At 43.6% G+C, this 26316-nt stretch overlaps 1 protein-coding gene across 13 annotated transcripts in view; it reads right to left on the minus strand.

The window, feature by feature from the left end:
* SYNE3 (spectrin repeat containing nuclear envelope family member 3) overlaps positions 1–26316 on the minus strand; it is a 166204-nt gene that overhangs the window by 50837 nt on the left and 89051 nt on the right. For 12 of the 13 annotated variants that reach the window (XM_068254748.1, XM_068254745.1, XM_068254743.1 and 9 more), the window contains exons 11-16: positions 24878–25012; positions 16793–16942; positions 15495–15667; positions 7670–7735; positions 7420–7494; positions 3673–3759 (exon numbers count right to left, since the gene is read on the minus strand). In XM_068254748.1, coding sequence (XP_068110849.1) covers positions 3673–3759; positions 7420–7494; positions 7670–7735; positions 15495–15667; positions 16793–16942; positions 24878–25012 — 686 coding nt within the window. The remainder of the gene's footprint in view (positions 1–3672; positions 3760–7419; positions 7495–7669; positions 7736–15494; positions 15668–16792; positions 16943–24877; positions 25013–26316) is intronic. The other variant, XM_068254741.1, reaches the window with a different exon arrangement.

A 26316-nucleotide genomic window follows, 5' to 3' on the forward strand; every position in this document is an offset into this window, starting at 1 on the left:
CTCTGACAAAGATAATGCACATAAAATAGAGGCAGAAATTGAATCATATTTCCAGCTGAATGTTACGGAAGAGGTGCCAGCTACCACAGTCTGGGAGGCACACAAATGTGTTTTGAGGGGCTTCCTAATACAATTGGGCTCGAGATTAAAGAGAGAGAAAGAGAAAGATCTCACTGAATTATTGCAGAGAACCCAAGAATTGGAACGAAGCCATAAGCGCTCGAAGGACCCACAGATATTGGAACAACTGCAGAAGGCTAGAGAGGGAATAAGAACTATAATGAGAGATAAAACGTTAAAGGCAGCCTTCCGATGTAAATCTGCGTTTTACATGTCGGGAAATAAACCAGGGAAGCTATTGGCCCGGGCCTTAAGGCAGCAGCAACAACGGAATTATATTCCCCAAGTAGTGGACTCACAGAACCAAAAACATATACGTAGTGAGTCCATTGCCAATACCTTCAAACGGTTTTATCATAAACTTTATAACCTGCTACCAGGTCAGGCAGACAACCGTAAGACGACTCTTGTAAAGGCCATGAGGGACTATATAAGGGAAGCTGGCATGCCTCAGTTACAACCTGAGATGGTACAGGCCTTAGAGGAAGATATTTCCCCACTAGAAATTGCACAGGTAATTACTCAGATTAAAACGGGCAAGGCTCCGGGGCCAGACGGCCTACCAATTGAATATTACAAGAGGTTTAGCCATCTTCTGATTCCCCATATGTGCACTGCCTTCAACAACATATTAGATCCAGATAAGAGCGAGTCCTTCCCGACTCAGACGCTTGAGTCTCACATATCCGTGATACACAAACAAGGAAAGGACCCAGCAGCTTGTGCAAGCTACAGGCCCATCTCTCTGCTAAACCTAGATTTAAAAATTTTCTCAAAAATCCTCGCTAACAGAATGGCAGAGTGGATGGGCCACTTAGTGCACTGGGACCAAGTGGGATTTATCCCAAAGCGAGAGGGAAGAGATAATACTATTAAAACACTGAATATTGTCCAGTCGGCCCGGTCGGGCAACACCCCATTGATGCTATTATCGACCGACGCTGAAAAGGCGTTTGACCGGGTCGACTGGACGTGGATGTTTGAGGTGCTGGGTCACATCGGGTTAGGCGGAAAAATGACAAAGGGAATTCGAGCACTTTACTCCCGCCCTACGGCACGTGTAAGGGCTAATGGGATTTTATCGGAGACCCTACAAATTTCAAATGGAACGAGGCAGGGATGCCCCTTTTCACCGCTTATTTTTGCCCTGGCCCTGGAGCCTTTCCTGTGTAAAATTCGTAAGAATGGGGATATCTCTGGTTTCTCCATTAACGGTCAGAATCATAAAATTGCTGCCTATGCGGATGATCTGCTATTCTATATCTCTAATCCAGTGATCACGCTACCCAATCTGTTATCAGAATTCAATACCTTCAGCAATCTGTCACTCTTTAAAATTAATCTAGATAAATGTGAGGCGCTTAATATCTCCTTACCAAATGACATTCAGACCTCACTGAACACGTCTCTCCCCTTTAAATGGAGTAAAGACCATATCAGCTACCTGGGCACTAAAATTACCCCGAGACCAGCAGATTTATTCAGCAAAAATTTCCCACCCTTGTTAGATACTCTCACTGCCGACCTGAAAAAATGGGATCGACCACAATTTTCCTGGATGGGTAGGATAGCGATCATAAAAATGAACGTTATGCCTAGGCTATTATATCTATTTCAAACACTCCCTATTTCTATACCCACAGCATTTTTGAGAAAAGTGCAGAGGACATTTAACAGCTACATCTGGAAGGGGAAGCCACCCAGGATAAATAGAAATGTCTTATTCAGACCCAAATCCGCAGGAGGACTGGCTGTCCCTGACGTTCAAAAGTATTATCAAGCCGCAGTTCTGACCAGGTTGCTGGATTGGCATAGGCATGGCCACATCAAACAATGGGTTGGGGTGGAGCAGTCACTTACCCCGTTCCCCTTGACGAATCTGCCCTGGTCTTCTCGGACTCCAAAAACTCACTGGTCAACCTCAGAATTGGTAGGCAATACCCTAAAGGTGTTCTCCAAAGTACGGACACTGTCCAATTTCTCTCCATGGCCGTCCCCACTAATTCCAATACTGGGCAATCCTGAATTTACAACGGGATGTTTAAATGCCCCTCTTCGGAATTGGAAGCTTAACACACCACTGAGGGCAAAAGATTTTTGCACAGCAAGAGAATGGCACTCTTTAGCCGCTCTCAGAGTTAATGTTGGGGAACCTAGACTTGATTGGTGGGGATATCTGCAATGTAGGCATCTTTTGTGCTCACTGGGTGTTCGCCCTTCAGATATGAGGAATCTATCGGAGTTTGAACAGATTTGTCAAGCTGCTGAGCCCTTGGAGAAAACCTTGTCGCTTATTTACTCCATGCTTGTAACCCAAGATGTAGACAATTTGCCATATTTTGGTGCTTGGGAAAAAGAACTTAACACCGCATTCACTGAAGCTCAGAGGTCTAAAATGTGCATATACGCCCATAAAACATCTACCACATCGCGAATTCAGGAACTCAACTACAAAATATTAGCGAGATGGTACTACACCCCAGCCAAACTGGCCAGAATATTTCCTGAAAGAGATTCCTCCTGCTGGAGATGCACAGCTCACATTGGTTCCTTACTTCATATTTTATGGAGTTGTCCAGCTCTAACACAGCTGTGGAATACAGTGGAAAAATTGATAAAGGAAATGACCAATAGACCTCTGGACTTCAATCCCCAAACCTACTTACTCAATTTAAACAATTGGAGTATGAGGGCCTACAAGGGTTCAGTAGTGCGCCATATACTTAATGCCACCAAAACTATTATAGTGAGGAAATGGGGTACCACAGACCTCCCTACACTGCATGAATTGATAAAAGAGTTAGATATGATATACGACCTAGAGCGCACAGTTTATAATATACAGGGGAGAGAGGAAAAGTTCTCAAAAATCTGGCGCCTCTGGATGGTATTCCGACATTCGGAAGAATTAGCACAAATACTGGTCTAACTTTCACTCCTACACACCACTGACCCCCCAAGGTGTTTGATTAATTTGCGTAGAGAAGGATTATTAGTCTGGAAACCTTGGACCCAGCAGGTTTAATGTTCTATCATTCCTTAAAAATTTAGAAGTATTATACATACTTAATGCTGTCATGAAAATTAGGAAGCATATACCGCTCCTGGTGTCAGGGGTATATACCCAGATGACACAGTCATGGACGCAATCTTTACCATAGTAAGATCTTGAAGTCTTTATATGCCTGCTCAACACGACTCCATGCTGGATTTATATATCTAGGAACTGTATCTGCTGTTAAATTGCTTACCTTTATAACAGGAGCCTTTATTATTGTGGATGGAAGTTACTGCATTTTTATTATACACTGTATCAATACTTCAATAAAAGAATTTGAAAAAAAAAAAAAAAAAAAAAGCTACATTTAGAACTGCGGAAAAAAATTACTTAAAATGTATACAAATAAAAACACAGTCGCTGCTTTTTGATAGATCCATTTTCAAGCTGCATTACTTTACATAACCTCTGCATCAACTTGGAATAATTTGCATCTCATAGACCATACTTAGTCCTGTGCAGGGACCCCTCCCCCGCCATCAGCCATGACATACCCTGATGGGTCTCCTCGATGCACAGTCACGCCGCCGTTATGTCGGGGGTCTCCATCTACGCCGGTCCACCCTACTTCCTGTTTGCTCCTAAAAAACAAAACAAAAAAAAGATTAAAAAAAAAAAAAAAAAAAAAAAAGAGTACCAGTATATATATTTGGCATGTGGTATTTATATACAGCAAAGCATGTCTGTATATTAATAACCCCTCCATACCTGGCACCTATTTCATACAAGATATGCGTCCATTTAAAACGGGCGCCTGGTGTAGCCAATATATAATACAATACAATACAATAACATTTCTATAGCGCTTTTCTCCCATAGGACTCAAAGCGCTTAGGCTCTCTCAGATTCAGTAATTGGTAGTAGGATGAAGTATTCACACAACAAAAGTTATAATTCTGCAAATGCCAAACTGAACAGGTGGGTTTTCAGTCTGGATTTAAACACGGCCAGGGATGGAGCTGTCCTGATCTGTTGAGGTAGGGAGTTCCAAAACGTAGGGGCAGCATGACAGAAGGCTCTGGGACCAAAAGTTTCTAAGTGGACTCTGGGTATGACTAGATTATTAGAACCTGTGGATCTGAGAATGCGGGGATTGCTACGCAGCTGTAACATATCTTTCATGTATCCAGGGCCTAGATTATTCAGGGATTTAAATGTCAGTAGGCCGATCTTGAATAGGACCCTCCATTCTATAGGTAGCCAGTGAAGGGAATGCAGGACTGGCGTTATGTGGCAGTGACGGGGTTGGTTGGTTAGCAGTCTGGCAGCAGTATTCTGTATCAGCTGTAGGCGGTACAAGGCCTTTTTTGGAAGGCCAGTGTAGAGAGCATTGCAGTAGTCCAGTCGGGATGTGATGAAGGCGTGGACTAAGGTTGGCAGATCTTCTGGGGGTATGAGGTGCTTGATTTTTGCAATGTTCTTTAGGTGAAAATAGGATGATTTCACCACAGCAGAGATTTGAGTTCTGAAGTTTAAATCCCCATCAATTAGAACCCCCAGGCTACGCACATGATCAGAGCTGCGTAGATCCGTGCCTCCTATTCCCAGTGGTGAAGACTGCAAGTTAAGTTGTTTTGTTATCATGCTCTGCCCTCCAATCAGAAGGACTTCAGTTTTGTCTGCATTTAGTTTCAGCCAGTTGTCATTCATCCATTGCTGTAGTTCACGTAAGCAGGCGTTTATAGTTAGAGTTGGGTCTGTCACACCAGGCTTGAAGGAAAGATATAGTTGGGTGTCGTCTGCATAGCAGTGGTATGTCAGGCCATGTTTTTGGATTAGTTTTCCCAACGGTAGCATGTAAATCGTGAAAAGCAGGGGAGAGCGGATTGAGCCCTGGGGCACCCCATACTTAAGTGATACAGGGGTGGACAGGAAGGGCCCCATAGACACTTTGTGGGTTCTGCCACTCAAGAAGGATTGGAACCACTGAAGTACTATGCCATCAATGCCGCAGTATTCCTGTAGCCTGTTTATCAAGATGTCATGGTCAACTGTGTCAAAGGCTGCAGAAAGGTCTAGCAGTATGAGGATCGAGCACTCTCCTCTGTCTCTTGCCATGAGCAGGTGGTTGCATATTTGGATGAGGGCAGTTTCAGTGCTGTGGTGTTTCCTGAAGCCAGACTGGAATGGGTCATAACTGTTATTTTGTAGGATTCTGGCTTCTAGCTGGAGGTATACAGCTTTTTCAATTAGCTTTCCCAGAAAGGGGAGGTTAGAGACAGGTCTGTAGCTGGTCATTGCATCTGGGTCCAGGGAGGGTTTTTTGAGGAGAGGCCTGATGATTGCTTCCTTCAGTAAAGCAGGAAATATCCCTGATTGTAAGGAACAGTTAACAATTTTGAGGAATACCGGTACGAACAGGTCGGGGCAGTTCAACATGAACTGTGTTGGGCCAGGATCCAGGTCACAGGTAGTTAGGCGGACGTGAAGGAGGATGCTTGATGTGACTTCTTCATCAATTTCTTTGAAGTTTGACCAAGGTGTTACGTTGTCTCTGCTAATGGTCTTCGGCACTATATTAGGCTCAGATGCTGTAAGTTGGATGGCGGACCTTATAGCGGAGACTTTGTCTGTGAAGAAATGGGCAAATTGGTCACAGAGGTCCTTTGAAGACTCGATATTAAGTTTTTGACATGCTGGGTTGCAGAGTTTTTCCACTGTGCGGAACAGTTGGGCTGGTTTGTTAACTGCATTTGCAATCTCTTGTGATAGAAAGGATGATTTTTTTCCCGTGATTACCTCTTGGTAGAAGTGGAAGATTAAGGCATGTTTGTCTTCTGGGGACTGGGATTTGCGCCACAGCCTCTCAAGTTTTCGGCCTTGTCTTTTCAGCTCTTTTATAGCGTTATCAAACCACTGTGCATGATGGTGTGGAGTAAGATATTTGGTGCGCAGAGGAGCAATGGTCTCAAAGGTGGAGGACACACATTTGTTGTATTTAAACACCAGAGTATCAGGGTCCAAGCTGGAGTCAGTCAATTCATCAAAGCTAAGGTTATCTCGGATATGTTGAGGTGTTAGCCCTTTTAAGCGGCGATATTTTATTTGATTCTTGACCTGGTGTTTGACGGCTGGTATTGAGAGGGAGAAGTGGATAGTGTGATGGTCTGACCAGGCAACAGGATTAATTTCCACATTGGCTATTGACAGCCCAGTATGGAATATAAGGTCCAGAGTGTGGCCTTTCCTGTGAGTAGCAGAGCTGATTGATTGGAGGAAGCCCAGTTCATGTAAGGCACGAGTTAGCGCTATTCCAAATTGTGAAGAGGAGTCATCCACCCATGTATTGAAATCTCCAAGAACAATCCATCTGGGGTGTTCCAGTGTTAGGTTGCATAGGAGGTCTACAAGTTCCTTAAGGAAGTCTGAGTGTTTTTCTGGTGGGCGATAGATCAGCAATATGTTAATGTTTTCCTCAGCTGAAAGTTGCACCCCCAAGCATTCAAACGAGTTGGTAGGACCTACAGTAAGTAGTCTGATTTTCAAAGCTGATCTAAAGCAAAGTGCAATCCCTCCTCCCCTGCATTCTTTCCTGTTGCAGTATATAACGGAGTAGTTTGTTGGCACGGCAGCCTCCAGGGTGGGGCCAACAGGTTCAGAAAGCCAGGTTTCAGTCAGGCAGGCCAGATCAGAAGACTCTATTAGATCATGCCAAATTTGCTACAAAGGGCGCCTGGTGTAGCCCATATATGCCAAATTCGGCTACAAAGGGCACCTGGTGCAGCCCATATGCCAAATTCAGCTACAAAGGGCGCCTGGTGTAGCCCATATGCCAAATTTGGCTACACAGGGCACCTGGTGTAGCTGATATATGCCAAATTCGGCTACAAAGGGCGTCTGGTGTAGCCCATATATTCCAAATTCGGCTACAAAGGGCACATGGTGTAGCCGATATTTGCCAAATTCAGCTACAAAGGGCGCCTGGTGTAGCCCATATTTGCCAAATTCGGCTAAAGAGGGCGGCTGGTGTAGCCCATATGGGTTAGGCACCACCAGGGAGGGGTTAGGAATACTTCACTAGCGGCCGCTACTATGACCCTGTCGGCAGATCCGGATTACCAGGGCGGATTGCGGAAGCTGCAGGCGGCCTGGGAATACAGCGAGGGACCAATTACCTGAAGGGGGCTGGAGGAAGCCCCAGGTATGCATGACTTTTTTACATTTCTGCCCTCTCAGGTAAACACTGAGCTCATCAGTAAATGCTTATAAACATCTGTTACAGGTGGGGATGCAGTACTTACCCGTTGCTGTGCCTTCCAGGGTTTGGGGTCCGGCCGGGTTGCGATTGGCTCTGTGGATCCTCCTCAGCCAGGAAGCTGCACAGATAAACAATTAGAGAGACGGTTTCGTTGTTTTTCTGTCACATTCCCACAGATGTGTCTTTTATTGCTTTAGGCAGCAATGTTGCTAGCATATGTGGAGCAGAGGGCTAGGCAAGTATGTCTGCCTGAAGTGGAAAAGTTTAATCGTGTAATTGGCAAACAAACTTACCCGGGTGACTGGTTCATGGTGACATTTGATGGGCTTCTCCTCTGACCCTCTCGCTCTTTCAGAGTCCTGGGAAGAACAGATTATATGGTGTTACAAGCAGTACCGGCTACACACAGCACACCTGAAACTTAAAGGACAACTGAAGTGAGAGGTATATGGAGGCTGCCATATGTATTTCCTGTTAAACAATGCCAGTTACCCAGCTGTTCTGCTGGTCTATTTGGCTGCAGTAGTGCATGAACAACACCTAAAACAAGCATGCAGCTAATCTTGTCAGATCTGACAATATTGTCAGAAACACCTGATATGCTGCATGCTTGTGCAGGGTCTAAGGCTAAAAGTATTAGAGGCAGAGAAGATCAGCAGGATTGCCAGGTAACTGGCATTGCTGAAAAGGAAATACTGTATTTTTTGGTCTATAAGACTCACTTTTTCTCCCCCAAAAGTGGGGAAACATGTCCCTGCGTCTTATAGTCCAAATGCAAGGAGTTCCTGACTTGTGAACGCCTGCCAATATGAACCTCCATCCCGCCGCAATGTCAGGGACTCCCTGTACTGTGCCCATGCAGAGGAGGAAACAAGGGGGACACAAAAGGGCATAGAGGCAGACACATGGGGGACACAGGAGAACAAAAGGGGGACAGAGGAGGACAAAGAGACACAAGAAGTACAGCGCGGGCATTATCCACAAGATGCACCTTCACCATGGATGCACCAGGTTTAGTATACATGTTTTGCCCTTGTTTTTGTAAGATGCATCTTATGGTCAGGAGCGTCTTGTAGTCCGAAAAATATGGTAAATATTGCAACCTCCATATCCCTCTCATTACAGTTGTCTTAATAGCTGCAACATCCAACTTGCTGCAGTTTATGGGAGCCTCCACGTTTCCCTGGTGGATAGTTCACTCTGTATGAATTAACAGTGTTAATTAAAGGGTACCTGAAAATACTTTTGACATAATGAGATAAAAATTGGTACATATAGTACTAAACCTACTGATAACAAATGTCCCTGTTATGTTTTTCTGCACAGCGAGAGTTAAAAAAAAAAAATAGGTTGTTATTTATGCAAACAAGACAGCCAAACAGGAAGTTGAAGACAGCCCCATGACCTGAAAAGTAAATAGAAGGCAAAATATTCCTATCTGGGTGAGTAAACAATGCTGATAAGGTTTTAGTGCAGGAAAATGTAAAGGATCATTTACAGCTCCCAACTGCCCGTCTTTCGGAGGGACAGTCCCTCTACGGGAACCAAATCCCTCTTTCTGCCTTATTTATCCCTCTTTCAAAACTGAATAGACCTGTGTTAATATCTGTATTTTTCTACTGAAACATGTACAGGGTCGGACTGGGCCACAGTAGTACAGTATTTTCCCTCGGTGGGCCCTGCCTCCAGGTCTCTGATGGGCCCCTCTCCTTGTCTGACAGAGCTCCAATTGCTGCCTGCAGCACAAAAATTCTCTTCTCAGTGCTGTAATCACTCATACTGAGAGCAGTGGTGTAGTTAAGGAGCTGTGGGCCTCGATGCAAATTTTACAATGGGGCCCCCCAAGCACTCTATACATAACAGTTGATACGACCCACCAAAACCTGCCAACGGCAACTACAGTGTCAGAGGTGCAAGAAGGGGATGGGGAGCAGCTTGTTAATGATTACCACTGCTCAAAGTATCTATAGAAGTGATTATTATGAGCACAGGACCAATCGAGAGGTATACTGTAGTTGAGGGAGGGCCCTTCGGGACCCCTTTGGCTCAAGGGCCCCGATGCAACCTCTGCAAAAAAGGACATTACTTTATATTGAAGGAGGGGACTCTATGCAAAGTTTTGCTGGGCAGCAGTGTCTCTGAATTACAATGCTGCTAAGATCATGTACATTTGGCCCTGTCCATAATACATCATGACCACGCCCACCTTCTGGTGCATGGTCACGCCCCTTTTCACTGTAATCATGGGAGGTGTGAGGTTGAAATTTCTTTGGTGGACCCCCAGTGTCCCAGTCCGACCCTGAACATGTACCTAACTGACACTAAACTTTAGTCACATCAAGTAAAGTGATATATTTCTTATTTGTAAATGTTAATGTGAATGAAGAAAAACTACTGACAATAGAAAGGACCAGAGTGGTTTTAAATGATAAAACATCATCTTTTGATTCTAAATTATTTCTGCATGGTGAGGGGTGTGGTGGGGGCGTGTTTAGGGGGTGTGGCAGGGGCGTGTCTTAAAGGGTCCATCTTTCTTATTTAAAAAAAAAAGTTGGGAGGTATGGGTCATTGCTTTTGTTTGTTCTGTAGTATAATGAAGCACATTTTACATCAGAGTGTCGCAGCTTCTGTTTAGAGCATACGTGTCAAACTTCGGCCCGTGGGCCAACTCTGGCCCTCGGAGCCATCAGATTTGGCCCTCAGGTAGTTTTCCCACTTTGCATTATGTTTGGCCCACTCTAGACCTCCAAAGAAGCTATATTGGAGGGTAAGCCCTAAATCACCAGGGAAGCCATATGGGGAGGGGGGCCACTAGACACCAGGGAACTGTATAGGGGAAGGAGGAGGTCACTAGACACCAGGGAACTGTGTAGGGAAAGGTGGGGGCCACTAGACACTAGGGAACTGTATTGGAGAGGGAAGGGGGCCACTAGACACCAGGGAACTGTATAATGGAGGGAGAGGGGGCAACTAATCATCAGAGAACTGTATAGGGGAGGAAGGGAAACTATTAACTAGTGAACTGTATAGGGGAGGGAGGAGGCCCACTAGACACCAGGGAACTGTATAGGGGAGGGAGAAGGGCCACTAGACACCAGGGAACTGTATAGGGGAGGGAGGAGGGTCACTAGACACCAGGGAACTGTATAGGGGAAGGAGGGGGGTCACTACACACCAGGGAACTGTATAGGGGAAGGAGGGGGCCACTAGACACCAGGGAACTGTATAGGGGAGGGAGGAGGGCCACTAGACACCAGGGAACTGTATAGGGGAGGGTGGAGAGCCACTAGACACCAGGGAACTGTATAGGGGAGGGAGGGGGCACTAGACACCAGGGAACTGTGTAGGGGAAGGAGGAGGGCCACTAGACACCAGGGAACTGTATAGGGCAGGGAGGGGGCCACTAGACACCAGGGAACTGTATAAAGCAGGGAGGAGGCCACTAGACACCAGGGAACTGTGTAGGGGAGGGAGGAGGGCCACTAGACATTGAGGTTGGCCCGCGACTAGGTCAAAGAGTTCAATTTTGTCACAGTTGAAGAGAAAGCAGGCTGGCACATGCAAATCCAAAGCAATAAAACAGCTTTATTTACTCTGGCTGATACATATAGAAAGATGCATTTGTCTAAAAATGACTTTTTAGCCTGCCCTGCTGCTGATGGCTGTGGGGTGAGGTGGGGGCGGTGGGGTCGCCTAATGACCGTTTCGCTCCGTGAGCGTCTTCAGAGGCTTCTGCGCACGTTAGTATGCCAGACACCGGCTCATTTACATGGACTGTTTGTCCCATTACGCGTAGTGCGACGGACCTCCCCGCCCGCCCCATTTCCATCGGAAGCCGCGCCCCCTGACGTTGGCAACCAGGAAAGGGATGCGTTCCACGGTGGTGTCGGCTTCATGCATTCCAATCATGGTTAATGCATGAAGGTCGGATATCCACTAGATGGTGCTAAAGTGTAGAAACAACTTCTACTCCCTACAGATCTGCTTGGCACAATTGAGTGTCGTTATACAGATCTGTATGGTAGGTGGCTCTGATAAAAAGAGACAGTATTCACATAAAAATAAATAACATAAGTGAGCAGTGGCCTTGGGAGGTGATCCAGGTCAGGGCTGGGCCAAGGCAGAGGCAAGAGAGGCTCCAGCCTTGGGGCGCAGTGTAGTTGGGGCGCACAACTCACTCAGCTATCATTCCCCTATTGTGTTTGAAGCAGAGAGAAATAAAAAAAAGGGGATACATGGCAGTGACTGCAAGCCAGATAACTAGAGATTAAGGTGTTGGGGGCCCTGGGGAGCCTCCTAGTCTGTGTGTGACGGCTGGGGTGGGGGGAGCACTTTGGTGTCTCAGCCTTGGGGGCTGGAGGACCTTGTCCCAGCTCTGGTCCAGGTACTTTGACAGTCTCTCAGTAAGGCTCCCTATACCGGAAACTATCGGGCGTCCCGGTGGTCTGTTGTGGGACTTGTGGATTTTGGTATGGTACGATATAATTTGTAGATGACATTTTTCTTAACTTTAAGTATTAAATATGAAATATAGACTGATACGGTTATGCAGTCCTCCATTTTGAGTCGTGCCAGATCAATCGAATATAGATAGTTTAACCTCTATTTCCTAGTTTTTATATTATTTTAATGTTAATACTGTCTCTTTTTATCAGAGCCACCTACCATACAGATCTGTATAACGACACTCAATTGTGCCAAGCAGATCTGTAGGGAGTAGAAGTTGTTTCTAACTTTAGCACCATCTAGTGGATATCCGACCTTCATGCATTAACCATGATTGGAATGCATGAAGCCGGAACCACCGTGGAACACATCCCTTTCCTGGTTGCCGACGTCAGGGGGCGCGGCTTCCGATGGAAATGGGGCGGGCGGTGAGGTCCGGCGCACTACGCGTAATGGGACAAACAGTCCATGTAAATGAGCCGGTGTTAGAGATGCGAAGTTCGGATCTTTTCAATGATCCGGATGATTCGAATCGGATCATTGAAAAGATCCGGATCTTTGATCCGAATCTCGGATCATTTTACAAGGGAAGCATTCGGGGGGTGAAATGACTAGCAGGGCAGGAGAAGGAGAGGGGGGTGGACACACAGAGAAGGGGAGAAGATGGACAGAGGGCAGGGAGTGGACAGAGAAGGGAGGAGGGACGAGCAGAGAGCAGAAATGTTTGTTTGCACACAATACCCACATGCTGCAATCATATGCTTTACATATATTTCACCTATATGTTCATCTGTATACTCCCAACTCCCATTCCCCAAAGCATTCCCAGAAGGGAAGTGCAGCTGTATAGAGCAGTGCAGGAGGATCATATTGCACAGCAATCAAAGTGCCTGCCCTGTCCTAGCCCAGCATGCTGCCTGTAACGTTACTGAGCTGTGCCAAAAGTTTCCAATGTGTTCACTGTGCACAACTACAGAACAGACAGCCTATAATGAGCAGCACATTATAGCCAGTATGTGTGCTCTACACATATCTGGCAGTGGCACCGATGTCCCCACTCTCTCATCTAACTGTCCCTGCAAGGCTGCCTCCCCTTCAACAGAGCGATCCATCTCTGCTCTGCTTCCAGGACCCCGCTGCCCGCTGAGAGGGGGCGTGTCGCTCTTGGCCCCGCCCCGTTTGTGATCCAAATCACTCATTTTGATGATTCGACTCACAAAATAGATTCGGATCAAAGATCCGAATCGTTCATGATCCGGACAACACTAGCCGGTGTCTGGCATACTAACGTGCGCAAAAGCCTCTGAAGACGCTAAAACGGTCGTTAGGCGACCCCACCGCCCCCCACCTCACCCCACAGCCATCAGCAGCAGGGTAGGCTAAAAAGTCATTTTTAGACAAATGCATCTTTCTATATGTATCAGCCGGAGTAAATAAAGCTGTTTTATTGCTTTGGATTGGCATGTGCCAGCCTGCTTTCTCTTCAACTGTGATTGCTATTTGTATGCTTCCTGGCTTGGGCACGCTTAGAGTGATGCACTATAACCCTGCTTGCTACCTTTGTACGTCTGCTATATTGCTGCAAGCTAATATCGCTAGAACCAGTGCAGTGCCTGTTAAGCTATCTACTCTCCTTTTGAGTTCAATTTTGTCCCACTTTATATTTGAGTTTGACACCCCTTGTTTAGAGTATAGCCTTTAAAAAATCAGCCATTAAACTGAAAATAAAATGAGGAGACTCTGTTCTATGTCACTAATGTTTTGTTTACCATTACTGCTACACACACTCAATCCATTATCTCCTAAGTTTACTTTAAAGAGACTCTGTAACAAATTTTTCAGCCTTAGTTCTTCTATCCTATAAGTTCCTATGCCTGTTCTAATCTGTTCTGGCTTACTGCAGTCTTTCCTAACTGCACTGTCTCTGTAATAAATCAATGTATCTTTCCTCTGTCCTGTTTGTCGGGCTAAAGCTTGATTGTGTGGAATGTGCAGGGCTGCTTGTGATTGGTAGAAGCGATACACACCCTCTGCAGGCCCCCTGCATACTATGAATGACTCACACACTATGCTTAGCTGAGCCTATTAGAAGCTGGTTAGTTTGTTTGTAAACACTGCCTAAAACTGTTAATTACAAGCCAGGATTGCAGCAGAGAGTGGCAGACACAGCACAGAGGGGCACAGGAGAAAATAATGAATAGAATGGTATGCTTTTTATTGTAAGAATATTAGAGTACAGATTCTCTTTAACTTCAGGCTTGCTTCAGTTAAAATGTAAACGTCATATCAAAAATAGTTTAAAAAAACAAACAAACAAAAAAAACCAGCACAAATGTATAATGCATGAGAATGTATTATGGATGGATTAACCACTTCAGTCGTTTTCACTTTATGCATCCGAGCAATGTTCACCTCCCATTCATTAGCCTATAACTTTATCACTACTTATCACAATGAACTGATCCATATCTTGTTTTTTCCGCCACCAATTAGGCTTTCTTTGGGGGGTACATTTTGCTAAGAGCTACCTTACTGTAAATGCATTTTAACAGGAAGAATAAGAAAAAACTGAAAAAAAAATCATTATTTCTCAGTTTTCGGCCATTATAGTTTTAAAATAATACATGCCTCCATAATTAAAACCCACGTATTGTATTTGCCCATTTGTCCCGGTTATTTCACCGTTTAAATTATGTCCCTATCACAATGTATGGCGACAATATTTTATTTGCAAATAAAAAGAGCATTTTTTCCGTTTTGCATCCATCACTTTTTACAAGCTTATAAAAAAAAATAGAAATATTTCATCTTTACATATATATTTAAAAAGTTTAGACCCTTAGGTAAATATTTATGTGTTTTTTTTTTAATAGTAATGTTTTTGTTTCTTTTTATTAAACATTTTATGTGGGTATTTTTGGGAGGGTGGGATGTAAATAGTGTTTTATTTGGGTAAATATTTGTGTATTGTTTTTTGACCTTTAGATGTAGTTTTACTTTTTGGTCACAAGATGGCAATCTTGAGTTTGTTTACATGACGTCACTCTAAGCGTGCAATGTACGCTTAGAGGGACATAGAGTCAGAAAAAGCGTAGCTTCCGAGAGAAGCTGTCGCTTTTTCTGCGGGGGAGAGGAATCAGTGATCGGGCACCATAGCCCGATTCATTGATTCCTGGGCTAACGAATCCGCGGCCGGAAGTCCGCGTGCACGCACGATCGGGTGCGCGCATGTCCTCCTTGACGTTTTTATGCGTCAAAGAGGACAAAGTGGTTAAGGACATTTTTCGCGCGCATAGCGAATTTCGGCACAAAAACTGCAAACGCAGCCGTTTTTGCATTTGCGCACGTAAATTCGCAATTGCGTGCAAAAACGTTACGTGCGTTATAACGTGCGCAAAACACTAGCACGACCGTGATATCAATTATCACAGTTTAGTGAATAAAGCACTTTGAAGCTGAATAAGGTCATTAATCAGAAGGGATACTTCACGAGCCAGAAGATAATGGTGGGCAGAGAAGATCAGCACCGGTAGGATTGGTAGGCCAATCAAATTAACTTCCTATCAATTTTAAATAACCCATTTCCAGGCAGCCTACAATTTGCATGATTTTTGCACGCATACTAGAATTATTTGCATCACAGAGGAAGGGGGTAGGATAATGGGGGCTCACCTGGATAACAGGTCGCAGAGATGTCTGAGGAACTCCCAGGACTTGATAAGCTGTTTCAGCTCCATGTGGACGAAAGCAGCTCCCTCTGGGGAGGAGGAGTCAATCACCAGCTGGCCCTGAGCCTCCACCTGGTGGTGCTGTATCTCCTTCTCTGACACCTCAGCCAGTAATGCCTGCAAAGTATCCAGAGATAACGGGTGTCACTGATATTCAGCTGCCAAAAAGGAGAAGAATAATGGACATAGGGAGGAGGAGAATGGGGAAGAAGAGAGAAAAGTAAGTTGAAAGAAAAGGGACAGAGCAGAGGGGAAATGGCAAGGAAGAGGTAACTTTAGAGTGGGGAGAAGAGAAGACAGGAAAGGGAAGGGAGAGAAGACAGGAAAGGGAAGCTAGGAGAAGAGGAGACAAGAATGGGAAGGGAGAGAAGAGAAGACAGGAAAGGAAAGAGAGAAGAAGAGAAGACAGGAAAGGGAAGAGAGAGAAGACAGGAAAGGGAAGGGAGAGAAGACAGGAAAGGGAAGGAAGAGAAGAGAAGACAGGAAAGGGAAGAGAGGAGAAGAGAAGACAGGAAAGGGAAGGGAGAGAAGACAGGAAAGGGAAAGGGAGAAAAGACAGGAAAGGGAAAGGGAGAGAAGACAGGAAAGGGAAAGGGAGAGAAGAGAAACAGGAAAGGGAAGGGAGAGAAGACAGGAAAGGGAAAGGGAGAGAAGAGAAGACAGGAAAGGAACGGGAGAGAAGAGAAGACAGGAAAGCAAAGGGAGAGAAGAGAAGACAGGAAAGGGGAGAGAGAGAGAAGACAGATAAGGGAAAGAAGAGAAGACAGGAAAGGGAAAGGGAGAGAAGAGAAGACAGGAAAGGAACGGGAGAGAAGAGAAGACAGGAAAGCAAAGGGAGAGAAGAGAAGACAGGAAAGGGGAGAGAGAGAGAGAAGACAGGGAAGGGGAGAGAGAAGAGAAGACAGGAAAGGGAAAGGGAGAGAAGAGAAGACAGGAAAGGGAAGAGAGAAGACAGGAAAGGGAAGAGAGAGAGAGAAAAGAAGACAGGAAAGGGAAGAGAGAAGAGAAGACAGGAAAGGGAGGAGAAGAGAAGACTGGAAAGGGAAGGGAGTGGAGAGAGCATGAAAAAGTGGAGAAATAATAGAATAGGAGAGGAATAGTAGAGGAGTGGAACTTTGTGAGTGGAAGTGAAAAGTGATGAGAGAAGCAGCTGAGCGGAAATAGAGGGGGAAGCAGAGAGGAGAGGAAGAGAAGAAATAAAAGGAGAGAGGAGACAAGAGGAGAGCCAATCCTAGCTGGTACCTCCACCTGTCTCCCCTCCCAGGGTTTGCTGCCATCCTTGTAGGACTTTAGTTCCTGGTGGGTCTCCATCACCCATCGGTGCAGATCCAGAAGGGAGTCATTGAACCTCCGATGATTATGGATGTCCTCCTTTGTTTTCCGGATGTTATTCTGGAAGCAGAACCAGCACTATGACACATATCGCTATGGAAACATACTGAGCATAACATACTGTAACATATCGCTATGGAAACGTACTGAGCATAACATACTGTACACATATTGCTATGGAAACTTGCTGAGCATAACATACTGTACACATATTGCAGTGGGAAACATACTGAGCATAACATACTGTACACATATTGCTATGGAAACGTACTGAGCATAACATACTGTACACATATTGCTATGGAAACTTGCTGAGCATAACATACTGTACACATATTGCAGTGGGAAACATACTGAGCATAACATACTGTACACATATTGCTATGGAAACTTGCTGAGCATAACATACTGTACACATATTGCTATGGAAACTTGCTGAGCATAACATACTGTACACATATTGCTATGGAAACGTACTGAGCATAACATACTGTACACATATTGCAGTGGGAAACATACTGAGCATAGCATACTGTAACATATTGCTATGGAAACGTACTGAGCATAGCATACTATACACATATTGCAGTGGGAAACATACTGAGCATAACATACTGTACACATATTGCTATGGAAACGTACTGAGCATAACATACTGTACACATATTGCTATGGAAACTTGCTGAGCATAACATACTGTACACATATTGCAGTGGGAAACATACTGAGCATAACATACTGTACACATATTGCTATGGAAACTTGCTGAGCATAACATACTGTACACATATTGCTATGGAAACTTGCTGAGCATAACATACTGTACACATATTGCTATGGAAACGTACTGAGCATAACATACTGTACACATATTGCTATGGAAACGTACTGAGCACAACATACTGTACACATATTGCTATGGAAACGTACTGAGCACAACATACTGTACACATATTGCTATGGAAACGTACTGAGCATAACATACTGTACACATATTGCAGTGGGAAACATACTGAGCATAGCATACTGTAACATATTGCTATGGAAACGTACTGAGCTTAGCATACTGTACACATATTGCTATGGAAACATACAGAGCATAAAATACTGTAACATATTGCTATGGAAACGTACTGAGCATAGCCTACTGTACACATATTGCAGTGGGAAACATACTGAGCTTAGCATACTGTACACATATTGCTATGGAAACATACAGAGCATAAAATACTGTACACATATTGCTATGGAAACGTACTGAGCATAACATACTGTACACATATTGCAGTGGGAAACATACAGAGCATAAAATACTGTACACATATTGCTATGGAAACATACTGAGCTTAGCATACTGTACACATATTGCTATGGAAACATACAGAGCATAAAATACTGTACAGGCCTCTTCAGTGGGGTTGATACAAGCTCCACCCACTGTGCTCACTAATCAATCACTTTGTATTATTTTGCCTATTCTGCAAAGTGTCACTTTAATTTACAGGAATCTTATGAGGTCATTATAGTCTCCTCCCAACATAGACCTCCTCCATGCAGATGACAATGTAGCCCTGACTCTTCTCTGTCCCACAAGACTAGGGACAATCCCTGTAACTTATACTGAAGCCTCCATGCCTGGATCCCCAGTCTGTGTACAGCTCTCGCCTCCTCTGCTGCTTCACATCATGCTAGTCACACACAAGCATGCTACACAATGTGGGAGGCGGCTTACCTCAAGGATCCCACAGTGATTAGAGAATAAGAAAGGTTTATGTGCACTACGGCAACAGGTTTCGTGACTGCTCAAGACTTCCTCAGGCCAAATCTCAGTGTCAGCCATTTTAAACACAGATAATACACATAACATTTATGTTGAACTTTTGTCCTGGAGGATTCAAATTGCTTCAGGGCTGCAGTCACTTAGGACGTCCTCGAAGGGCGACCAGGATCATTAGGACCTTGCTCAAATACTTCTTACTTTTTTATGTATTGGCCCGTAGGGCTTAAATCCTACATCAGACGGCAGCCTTAACAGTACGCTATCCAGCTGACTGCATGATTTTATTGGTTTAAAGTGGAGCTGAACTCTGGCACAGGACAGGAAAACATAGAAATGCACCCTGTGTGAATTTAGAGAGTTTAGCCTGCCTAATTCTCCCTGATCTGTCTAGTCACAAGTTGTAATTTGATCCCTCAGCTGTGCTACGGCAGATAAGCTAATTTCAAAGCACAGGATGTTAACCCTATGTCTGCTCCCATGAAAGCAGGAAGTAGACACACTGCAGGATTTATTGCAAGATTTGTATCAGCTGTAACAAAGAAATGTTTTTCTTTAAAGGTTATTATGCTGTTGCTTATATTTTAGAGCAGAGAGGAAGTTCTGAGTTCAGGTCCACTTTAAAGGGGCACTACGGCGAAAAATTGTAACATTTAGAATATGTGCAAACCTATACAAATAAGAAGTATGTTTTTTTCCAGAGTAATATGAGCCATGAATTACTTTTCTCCTATGTTGCTGTCACTTACAGTAGGTAGTACTAGAAATCTGACAGAAGCGACAGGTTTTGGACTAGCCCATCTCCTTAACGGGGATTCTGAGGAATTTATTTATTTTCAAAAGCACTTTGTGAATGGCAGTTGCTCCGTCCAACTGCCAAAAAACTGTGAAGTGAGCAGGGAAGCTGGCCAGCATTATTGTTTAAATCCTTTTTAGGGAATATATTTATAAAGAGATGGGCTAGTCCAAAACCTGTCACTTCTGTCAGATTTCTACTACCTACTGTAAGTGACAGCAACATAGGACAAAAGTCACTTGTGGCTCATTTTACTCTGGAAAAAAACATACTTCTTATTAGTCTGTTTGCACATATTTTAAATTTTACAATTTTTCGCCATAGTACCCCTTTAAGTACCTTCCACAGGCCATATCGACTGGTTGCCCTGTTGAGAAACCGTATCTTGAGAGTATGATTATCGTCTAACCTACATCCTCATTGCTTTGCGTATTACACCATCATCCAGTCAGCTGCTGTCTCTGTTTTCAAGGTTGCTATCCCTTGCATTTCTCAAGCCGCACAAAGCCTTAAGCCATAAATCATCAGGCTGGGACTGAGAACGAGATATTCTTGACTGAAGCTCTGCAGTTCTATACTGTAAAAGCATGTCAACCTACGTCTAGCCACAAGATGGCGGTATTGTAGCATCCCCACCTTCAAGCCAGCTTTTTACTGAAGGCAAATGTGCTTCTACATCAATCCATTTCTTGGGAGTACCTTATAAACATTTCATTGTGAATGCCGGACATTACAGGGGAGAGTTTACAGGCAACAGGATCCCTGGAGGGAAAATGCCATTACTAGTTTACACCAGAGGCTGAATAAATAGTGACAGTCAGAGTGACTGTGTGGCCATGACTGGTAGCTGGGCAGAGGATGTCAGAGCTATATAAATACATAATAATAATATGGTAGGACATAAGACTATGACTATGGTAGGATTAGAGTGTAAGCTCCTCTGGGGACAGTCAGTGACATGACTATGTACTCTGTACAGTGCTGCAGAAGATGTCAGTGCTATATAAATACATAATAATAATATGGTAGGACATTAGACTATGACTATGGTAGGATTAGAGTGTGAGCTCCTCTGAGGACAGTCAGTGACATGACTATGTACTCTGTAATGTGCTGCAGAAGATGTCAGTGCTATATAAATACATAATAATAATATGGTAAGACATTACACTATGACTATGGTAGGATTAGAGTGTGAGCTCCTCTGAGGACAGTCAGTGACATGGCTATGTACTCTGTACAGTGCTGCAGAAGATGTCAGTGCTATATAAATACATAATAATAATATGGTAGGACATTAGACTATGACTATGGTAGGATTAGAGTGTGAGCTCCTCTGAGGACAGTCAGTGACATGACTATGTACTCTGTAATGTGCTGCAGAAGATGTTAGTGCTATATAAATACATAATAATAATATGGTAGGACATTAGACTATGACTATGGTAGGATTAGACTGTGAGCTCCTCTGAGGACAGTCAGTGACAGGACTATGTACTCTGTAAAGTGCTGCAGAAGATGTCAGTGCTATATAAATACATAATAATAATATGGTAGGACATTACATTATGACTATGGTAGGATTAGAGTGTGAGCTCCTCTGAGGACAGTCAGTGACATGACTATGTACTCTGTAATGTGCTGCAGAAGATGTCAGTGGCTTTTAGGACCATTGTAGTCCCTTGCACACTCCAATGAGTTCTGGGTCACCATGAGCTGGCTGGTTAGTCTGTGCCTCTCGGATTCACAAGCCCTACTCCATAGAGCCAAATTAATCCATGCCATGCACTGATGAGGATCAAACAATCCGAAACAGTCTGTATGCATGTTGGATTATTATGGCTCTGTACAAATTATCAAGCTGACACATCATTGCATTCCAGCGGTTCTGGAGGTGTGTTTAGCTTCTAAGGGTACAATGGTTAATTTGCATATATTCACAGTGATGCTCTGGGAGACATCTCAAGCTCACTCCAACCTGAATTATCCCAAATTCTTTCTGTTTTAGAAAAGCAAACTTTCTTTTTCTTAACATCTTAGTAAGGTGGCTTTTAGGACCATTGTAGTCCCTTACACACCCCAATGAGTTCTGGGTCACCATGAGTTTGCTGGGTAGTCTGTGCCTATATAAGTACATAATAGTAATAATATGGTAGGACATTAGACTATGGCAGAGTTAGAATGTGAGCTCCTCTGAGGACAGTCAGTGACATGACTATGTACTCTGTAAAGTGGTGCAGAAGATGTCAGTGCTATATAAATACATAATAATATGGTAGGACATTATACTATGACTATGGTAGGATTAGATTGTGAGCTCCTCTGAGGACAGTCATTGACATGGCTATGTACTCTGTAATGTGCTGCACAAGATGTCAGTGCTATATAAATACATAATAATAATATGGTAGGACATTAGACTATGACTATGGTAGGATTAGAGTGTGAGCTCCTCTGAGGACAGTCAGTGACATGACTATGTACTCTGTAATGTGCTGCAGGAGATGTCAGTGCTATATAAATACATAATAATAATATGGTAGGACATTAGACTACGACTATGGTAGGATTAGAGTGTGAGCTCCCCTGAGGACAGTCAGTGACATGACTATGTACTCTGTAATGTGCTGCAGGAGATGTCAGTGCTATATAAATACATAATAATAATATGGTAGGACATTAGACTACGACTATGGTAGGATTAGAGTGTGAGCTCCTCTGAGGACAGTCAGTGACATGACTATGTACTCTGTAAAGTGCTGCAGGAGATATCAGTGCTATATAAATACATAATAATAATATGGTAGGCCATTAGACTATGATTATGGTAGGATTAGATTGTAAGCTCCTCTGAGGACAGTCAGTGACATGACTATGTACTCTGTAATGTGCTGCAGAAAATGTCAGTGCTATATAAATACAAAATAATAATATGGTAGGACATTAGACTATGACTATGGTAGGATTAGAGTGTGAGCTCCTCTGAGGACAGTCAGTGGCATGACTATGTACTCTGTACAGTGCTGCAGAAGATGTCAGTGCTATATAAATACATAATAATAATATGGTAGGACATTATACTATGACTATGGTAGGATTAGAGTGTGAGCTCCTCTGAGGACAGTCAGTACATGACTATGTACTCTGTACAGTGCTGCAGAAGATGTCAGTGCTATATAAATACATAATAATAATATGGTAGGACATTATACTATGACTATGGTAGGATTAGATTGGGAGCTCCTCTGAGGACAGTCAGTGACATGACTATGCAGGGCTGTGGATTCGGTCCGAAAATCCACCGACTCCGACTCCTCCGTTTAGGATTCCTCCGACTCAGAGACTCCGACTCCTCTAATTTGCATATTACAATTTTGTTGATTAAAAGTATGTAACATGAAATTCGTCTCTTAACTGCCAACGCTTAGGAATTTTAGAAGACAACTGAAGTGAGAAGGATATGGAGACTACTATATTTATTCCCTTTAGACTAAAACTAGTCCTTGGTAAGAGTACTTGTAAAAGGTACAAACCGGAACAAAGAACATCTATCAGGCCCTAGGCAATGTGACTGTGGGTACATGTAAGAATGATGTGCAGGTACTCTGCAGGGGAATGAGGAGATTCTTCCTCTTACACATTCTTCATGCACAATCTAAACAAGGTTTATGGGTGACGGACAACACCTCTGTGTTCAATGTGCACAGCATTCTCAGTGGATTCCCTGCAGCTTTGTGGGGAGTACATATGTAGAGTATAGTACTACTGTGTAACAAAGTAAACCTGAGAGAGATGAAATTAAAGTTTTATACATACCTGGGGCTTCCTCCAGCCGCCTTCAGGATAATCAGTCCCTCGTTGTTCTCCTCCACCACCTGGATCTTCTGCTATGAGTCCAGGTACTTGAGCCAGTCGGGCGTAGTGCGCATGCACACACTCCGCCGCCAGGAGCATACTACACCTGTGCAGCACTATTGCGCAGGTGCAGAATGTTCCTGGCTGTGGGAGCGGCAGCGCTGACTGGCTGAATTACCAGGACTCATAGCAGAAGATCCGGGTGGTGGAGGACAGCGAGGGACTGATTAGCCTGAAGGGGGCTGAAGGAAGCCCCAGGTATGTATAAAACTTTACTTTTCATCCGTCTCAGGTACCCTTTAATTTGTAGTCACCAAACCAAATTTTAACAACATATCAAATTATTTGATTTCATCAGCAAAGGGAGTGCATACATTTGCATAAATCAGCATCAATGCAGAATTATTTCCATCTCGTTGACCATCTCTATTAGTGACACGGCTACACATCAGGCTTTATTCTTACAGCATAGATGTTATTTAGTATATATAAGAGATTCCTGTGTACACATCATATATACAGTCACAATCAGATATGTATATCTGACCTTAAAAATACGGGGACTGCTTTATTGAAGCAGCACAAGTAACTAATTTTGATTGGTTTATTTCATTTTTGTGGACTAAGCACAGCTATTACTGTATATATACATTATTTTAATGACTATTATCTGAGAAATAGAACTTTTTATCATATTTTTTATTTTAATTACAGTTACAAATTCATTAGGAGTCGGTGCATTTTTTCCCGACTCCGACTCCAGGCACCCAAAATTGCCCGACTCCACGACTCCGACTCCACGACTCCGACTCCACAGCCCTGTGACTATGTACTCTGTAATGTGCTGCAGGAGATGTCAGTGCTATATAAATACATAATAATAATATTGTAGGACATTAGACTATGACTATGGTAGGATTAGAGTGTGAGCTCCTCTGAGGGCAGTCAGTGACATGACTATGTACTCTGTAATGTGCTGCAGGAGATGTCAGGGCTATATAAATACATAATAATAATATGGTAGGACATTAGACTATGACTATGGCAGGATTAGAGTGTGAGCTCCTCTGAGGACAGTCAGTGACATGACTATGCACTCTGTAAAGTGCTGCAGAAGATGTCAGTGCTATATAAATACATAATAATAGTATGGTAGGACATTAGACTGTGACTATGGTAGGATTAGATTAGCACTGGCATCTTCTGTAGCAATGTACAGAGTACATAGTCATGTCATTAACAGTCCATCGAATCGCTCAGCTCAAAAATCAAATCCCCATTATATAGCCGTCTCTTCTTGCAAGGCTAGGGAAAATACTGATAAGTTCATGTTTACCCCCCCCCCCCCCCCCTTACCATTGGCCTTAGACTGTAATAGGGACATTACCCAGCACAGAATAAAGAATAGAGTAATTACCTGACTACCATGGCGAGGAGGGACATTAGAATGGCTTTGCTTGCTGGAGAGATGCCCCCTCCTCTGAGTATTATGCACATGTATTTAACATTTGAATGTACAGATTCTCTCTCACTTAACAGGTACAGATTATTATTATTATTATGTTACCTCCAGAGATCTCTGCAGCGTCATGAAGTCAGACTGCAGCTTGTTGGCCTGGTGAATGTGGTTCGGGCTCCCGTCTACCTTGGAACTGAACTCCTTGATGGGAGAGTAGAGTTTGGTTAATTCCTCCAGGAGAACCTGCAAAACAAAGGGGGGCAGTGTCAGGAATACAGGGGGCAGCTGCAATGTAAAAGACACATGGTTATACGGTCATAAGTCATTATCTGACATTTTATTACCAAATGCGGTAACTCCTCGAGAATGGAGGCCAATGTGGTAGAAAATAAATCATGTATGCAGTTATAACTGTCACACTTCTCCCTGAGCTGCCATACATTTCGAATAAAGCTTCAGAGACAGAATATGATATCCTACAAGGAATGTTCACTTTAACGAGTAGAGACGGTTACTGAGACGGTAATGATCCCAGTTTCCATGCAAATTGTATGCAGCGTGGGACCGAGCGAATTTAGATCAGTAGGAAGTCAATTTAGGGTAGGAACTCACTAGGCAGAATCACATATGAGTTTTCCACTATGTGCTATGGGAAACACATAAGGGATGCTGCCCAGTGTGTTCCTACCCTTAATGGGCCCAACTGGAGTTGCATACAGTTTGCATTACATCTGCATACAAGCAGCAGTCATTAGCATCCCATTTCCATCTGTCATAGTGAGGGACAGGCGCGCTGTACAGGAAGATATCTGATTATCTCCATCCGCTCTTGTGGATGTATAATTACACCCGCTAGCTGTAGTTGGCTGATGGTGTAATGGTTAAGGGCTCTGCCTCTGACACAGGAGACCAGGGTTCGAATCTCGGCTCTGCCTGTTCAGTAAGCCAGCACTAATTCAGTAGGAGACCTTTGGCAAGTCTCTCTAACACAGCTACTGCCTATAGGGCGCGTCCTAGTGGCTGCTGCTCTGCTCTGGCGCTTTGAGTCCGCAAGGAGAAAAGCGCAATATAAATGTTATTTGTCTTGTCTTGTCTTGTCTAGTTACTATACATTACACCACCCAGGGTGAAAAAATCCATGCAAAAACATATTTAAAAATTTTAAATGCCCACATAACAACTTTGCAAGTATTAAGCCATATATATTTTTATTTTACTACAAACAATCGATTGTATATGAAATTTTAAATATTTTTACTTGATTGACTAAAAAAAAAATCTGATAGAAAAACATAAAAACTTTTTTTTATATATTCAGAAATATTAATCATAGGTGTATGGTATATACTGATTATATTTTTCCAGTTATTTGCTGGGGGGAAAATTCAATACAGAGATGCAATTTACAAATGTAATCATTGTCGGCCACAGGAGAAGCTCTCTGCCTGGTATCTTCACTCTGCTCCCCCCCCCCTCCTCTGCTGAATAGACACATTGCCATGGCAATGGCTAAAGCTGGCCACACACCATACAATTTTTTAAATATC

The sequence above is a fragment of the Hyperolius riggenbachi genome, chromosome 9 (genome assembly GCF_040937935.1).
Source record: "Hyperolius riggenbachi isolate aHypRig1 chromosome 9, aHypRig1.pri, whole genome shotgun sequence".
NCBI classification, from domain to species: domain Eukaryota; kingdom Metazoa; phylum Chordata; class Amphibia; order Anura; family Hyperoliidae; genus Hyperolius; species Hyperolius riggenbachi.